At 51.6% G+C, this 4,954-nt stretch overlaps 1 protein-coding gene across 1 annotated transcript in view; it reads right to left on the minus strand.

The window, feature by feature from the left end:
• Positions 1-359, minus strand: part of LOC102898805 (zinc finger X-linked protein ZXDB-like) — a 5,827-nt gene extending 5,468 nt beyond the window's left edge. The window contains exon 1 of the mRNA XM_015597704.1: positions 272-359. Coding sequence (XP_015453190.1) covers positions 272-359 — 88 coding nt within the window. The remainder of the gene's footprint in view (positions 1-271) is intronic.
• Between the last annotated feature and the right edge of the window lie 4,595 nt (positions 360-4,954).

Here is a 4,954-nt window from a genome sequence, read left to right on the forward strand (position 1 = left end):
GCCGTGTGCGACGACAGCCTGTCCCCGTCCCCGCGTCCCGGCCCCCTTGCTTCCGGGTGCGGCGGCCCAGGCTCAGGGTCACCTCGGGGCTCGGCGCGTGATGCCGAGAGATGTTCTCTGTGACCGCGGTGACCCTCCGGCGTGTCTGTCCTCAGCGAGCTGGGAATCGAGCTACATAGGGGGGAAGGATCGAGCGGGCGAGGTTTGGGGAGGTCTAGACTACGGGGAACCTAGAGTTTCAAGAACCGCCCCCCCACCACACCCTTCTAACGGCAACGTGCACTTGCTGCCCTCTTGATCCCAAGATCGAGTTTTCCACCCATAACTGTTCGAACCCCGTCGATACATCCGCTGCTCATGTCGTCCTCAATACTAGGTGGTTCGGAGGAAGCGTTTTTCGCATCCGAGGTGTAGAGCTGCTAGGTCTTGCTCACTAGGCCCAGCGACACGGTCCCCTCATTGTGTGGAACCGGAGTCGCGCCTCGTGGGAGGAAAATGCCACCAAGATGCCCGGGAAGTGAGTTATGACGTGGGGCGGGAGCGTTAGGAGCCTCCTGTCGCGGAACACTGAAGTCCCACGGCTGGCACTGCCGGCAGCTGAAAGCGGACTGGCTTCTGGTGGCCTTTACTACCAGGTTGGTGGGGCGGGGCGCGGTCCTTGGAAGGTTCCGTAGCCGCACACCAGGGACCAGGAGATGTGTGACTTTGCTCCCACAGTGGAACCGTCCCTGGTACGGCAGCTGCAATTGCAATCACGCCCTGGTCGAGCTGACACTACTCCGCTGTCATTTTCAAGTGCCATATGTTTTCCGCCTCGGCCAACCAGGCCGGCGAGTGGAGATGGTGTGTGCGTCCTTCGGCGCCCCGACGGTGGCGCTACATCCCCGCAGCGGCCCCCACCCCCGCCGCGGAATGCGGTGTTGCTTAGCTTTACTCTTTCCTAGATAGACGCAATCCAGTGGCTTCCGAGGGGCGTTTCTGTTCTTCTTTCTCCAAGTGTTCGAGTACTACCGATTTCGCTCTGAGCACAGCTCACAGCCTTTATCATGATCAGTAGGCCCTTCAGGACCCCCGCATCCCCTCTCCCCAGCCCTACACACACATCGCTACATCCCTGGCCGCCGCCGTTCACCTCTCCCATGCTCTCCACAGTCTTGCGTGTACTGCCGCTTTTCAAAGAAATTTATTTATTTTAATTAGTTTCAAGTATACAGCACATTGGTTAGTCATCTATTTAGTTGATCAAAGGATCCGCCCAATGGCTGCCTCCGGCCCCTGAACCTCCACCTAGCCATCGAATTAATGCTGACTGCATTCCCTAACCGTGCTCCCCATCCCCATGACTATCCATCAGCTACCGATTTGTACTTCTTTAGCTCTTCGCCCCATTCCCCCAGCCCCCCCAACCCTTCCCCTCTGTCCGTCACCAAACTGTCCACTACATTTGTGAGTGTTTAGGATTAGTTTGTTCTTTTTATCTCTTAGATCCCACATATAAGTTCCTATAGAGTTTCTCTTTCTCTGTCTGATTTAAATACCTTCTAGGTTCATCACAGCAACATCTTTTTCCATTCCCTTCCCTTGCATATGTAGGGGTCTCGTTTTCTTATCCTTTTAGCCCTCCATCCCTTGCTTGGAGCACTTAATTCTTTTCCATTTGAGGTACTTCTTGATGGGAGTGTAGTCGTTACCATTCTTTATTCCTGTTTTCAGATACATGTGTTTTCTTCTTAAAGGAGTCCCTCCAACATTTCTTGTAATACTGGCTTGGTGGCGATGAATTCCTTTAGCTTATTTGTGTCTAGGAAGCTCTCTATCTGCCCTTCCACTCTAAATGATAGCTCTGCTGGATAAATGATTCTTGGTCGTAGATCCTGGGTCTTCATCCTGTGGAATATTTTTTGCCAAGCCCTTCTGTCCTGCATAGATTCTGCTGAGAAATCAGCTGCCAGTCTTAGGGGTTTGCCCTTATATGGAATTATCTGTTTGTGTCTTGCTGCTTTTGATATTCTTTCTTCGTATTTAACCTTTGGCATTTTAGGTATGATGCGTCTTGGTGTGGGCCTCTTTGGATCCTTGATTTTTGGAATTCGCTGAGCTTCCTGGGGTTTTCTGCCCATTTCCTTCACCGGGATAGGGAAGTTTTCCATCATTATTTCTTCAAACGGCTGTTCGACATCTTGATTTTCTTCAGTTAGGCCGATCGGACAGATATTTGGACCCTTAATAGTGTCCCATATGCTCCTTAAGTTATTTTTATAGTCTTGCCATCTTTTCTCTTGCCATTCCGATTGAGTGTCCTTGGCTTTCCCATCCTCTAGGTAGGGCATTTGATCCTCTCCTTTATTCACTGCGTTTATTCCTTTGTCTATTCCATTTAATAGACTTCTCGTCTCACATAACGTGTTTTTCATTTCAACTGGTTCCCTTTTATAATTTCCATTTCCGTTTTTATGTTTTTTATCTCTTGGTCGAACTTCTCACTGAATTTGTCTACGCTTCCCAAAAGTTCACTGAGCATCTTTATGAGCAGTGTTTTGAACTCTGCATCTGTGAGATTACTTGAGTCCATTCTATCTGGTTCTCTGTTCTGTTCTCTCATACGGTTTCCGCTTCTTTGTCTTCACTTTGGCGGCCTTTCCGTGTCTGTTTCTATGTAGTGGGCAAAGCTCCTATGTCTCCCGGTCTCATTAGTGTGGATTTGTGAAGTCGGTGTCCAGTGGCACAGTCCTGAGAGGGGTTTGGCTGCAGGCCAAACTTAGCCCAAGCCTCTGCCCCTCTGGGGCCACCTGTTAAGATTCAGCCAGCACCCCAGAGATGCTGTGCTTACAGTTGCCTCCCGAGTGGCACTTGTGGCCATACTTGCCCTCGTTGCACAAGTGACAGAAACAACGTGTGGGTTTTTCCAGAAATCAAGTAAGTCTATCACGATTATGTCTATCACCTGGGGACTTGTATCACCGGGATGGGATCCGGGACCCATTAGCTAATCAGGATGGGATCCAGGACCCACTGGGTCCGCTATGAGAGGGAACCGAGCTAAGAGTCCATCGATCGAGTGACCTCCACACGCCACTCCTCTGATCGGTGGATCACAGTGAAGTTTGGGGTCCCCTGGAATTAGTGTCAGTTGGGAACGAGTCTACTTATAAGTCCACTTATTTCCTTTTCCCCAACGTAAGGCAATACGTCCCTTTGGGAACGACGGGGAGAAGTATTTATAGTGTATTTATATTTTGGGGGGAAGGGTGAGCGTAGCGGGGTCCTTTGTCAAAGTGCCCCAGTATCTCCTCCATTTGAGGGTTCCTGGGTCTGTACAACTGGCTCGAGTCTGGAAATTGACTAAGGGGCTCTGTGCTGTTATCATTCAAGTTCGACTTCTGTTCACTTGACCTAGAATCTTCCACGTGTACAGATCAAGTATGAAAATAGCCGCTACCTGTTTACTTCGCTTCTGCGAACACCGTGGCCCCCAAACGCCCGGCACCGTAGGTCTCTGTGTCTCAGCTTATTGCTCAGAGCTCACGGCTGCTTCGACTCTGCCGTCATTTACAGTAACCGCACACGTTGGTTCTCTCGGGCTGCCGTCACGGAGTAGCCCATAAGGGGTGGCCGAAACCCCAGAGACAGTTGTTTCACGGTTCTGGAGGTCAGAATTCAGAGATCCAGCCGTCGGCATGGTTACTTTCTTCTCAGGCCTCCCTCCTTTATCGGAGGAGGTTGTCTGCCTCAGGCGGTCTTTCCTCCGTGCGTGTCCATGTCTGCGTTTAAATTTCCTGTTTCCAAGGCCACCAGACATATGGGAATAGGGCCCACCCCGAAGCTGCCATTTCGACTACATGACCTTGTTCAAGGTCTTGGGTCTGAATGTGGTGACAGCCTTAGGTACCGGGTTAATGAATTTAACACATGCACTTAAGGGAGACGCAGTGGCGGGGCCCGTCACAGCACAGCAACCTCGTCTGTGTGTGGCTAACGCTGCCACGTGTCCCCTGACGCTCAGGACCCGATGAACCCCATCACGTCGCAGTTTCCCAATTCGGTGCCGGCCTTTCCCACTGTAAACCGTGTCCTGCGGGGAAGAGGGACCACGGGGCTCTGCCAGCGTGTCTGGGCGGCCCTCCCTAGGTCACGTCTCACAGTCACCGATAAGGGTGTGGCTTTTGGGCCTTCCTCGGTGGGGGTGAGCTCGTCTTAGAAGGTAAATAAATGCACAGTCACATCCTCATCGCTCCCGCTCCTTGAATCCTTTTCTCTAGAGTGTAACAGTGCCGTTCTGAAGGTCTAAGGTGCTTTGGGGTCCATGTTTCAGCCAAACAACCAGACGAACTTTCAGAGCCCCCTCTCCCCCGGGAGGGGCAACGGCAAATTCAAAATCTCTGCCCAGTGGTCCCATATCAAAACTTTAGTCCTGATGCTACTTTATGGTGTCCTCTACCGCTGTCCCCCAACGTGTAGATCTGGTCACGTACATACGCCCCAGAATTGCCTGGAGAACCTCGAAAAACCGTGCAGTTCTCTTGGAGTGTCACCCTCCTCCTCATGAGTCATATTTTGTACGGTGCGTTTCAGGGCCTGCAGGTATGAGAGTCGAGCTGCAGGCCCAGGGGTGAAGAAGGGTTCTGAAGCGGGGGCCTGAGGAGAATCAGGGGTGTCTCTCAAGGCAGCTGCCTCGGTGGAGGCCACTAGGGATTCCTCGGGCAAAGGAGGTTCGTGGTTCTCAGACACGGTGGAGTGGCAAAGCCGTCTCATTAGAACCTAGTTATTGAAATAAAAGCAAAGAAACCCTAGTTATCGGTGTCCTCCGGCTTCATCGAGATCGCCCCACATTCCCCCTTCCATTCTTCAGGACCCCAATACTTTGCAGTCCATAGTCTCCCTTTAACAGCAGCCACCCCGTGAGATTAGAACGCTCACTTTTGAGAATTCAGCCAGTTAGAGGATGAAACTCTGG

This window comes from Pteropus alecto, unplaced genomic scaffold (assembly GCF_000325575.1).
Source record: "Pteropus alecto unplaced genomic scaffold, ASM32557v1 scaffold821, whole genome shotgun sequence".
Taxonomy (NCBI): Eukaryota; Metazoa; Chordata; class Mammalia; order Chiroptera; family Pteropodidae; genus Pteropus; species Pteropus alecto.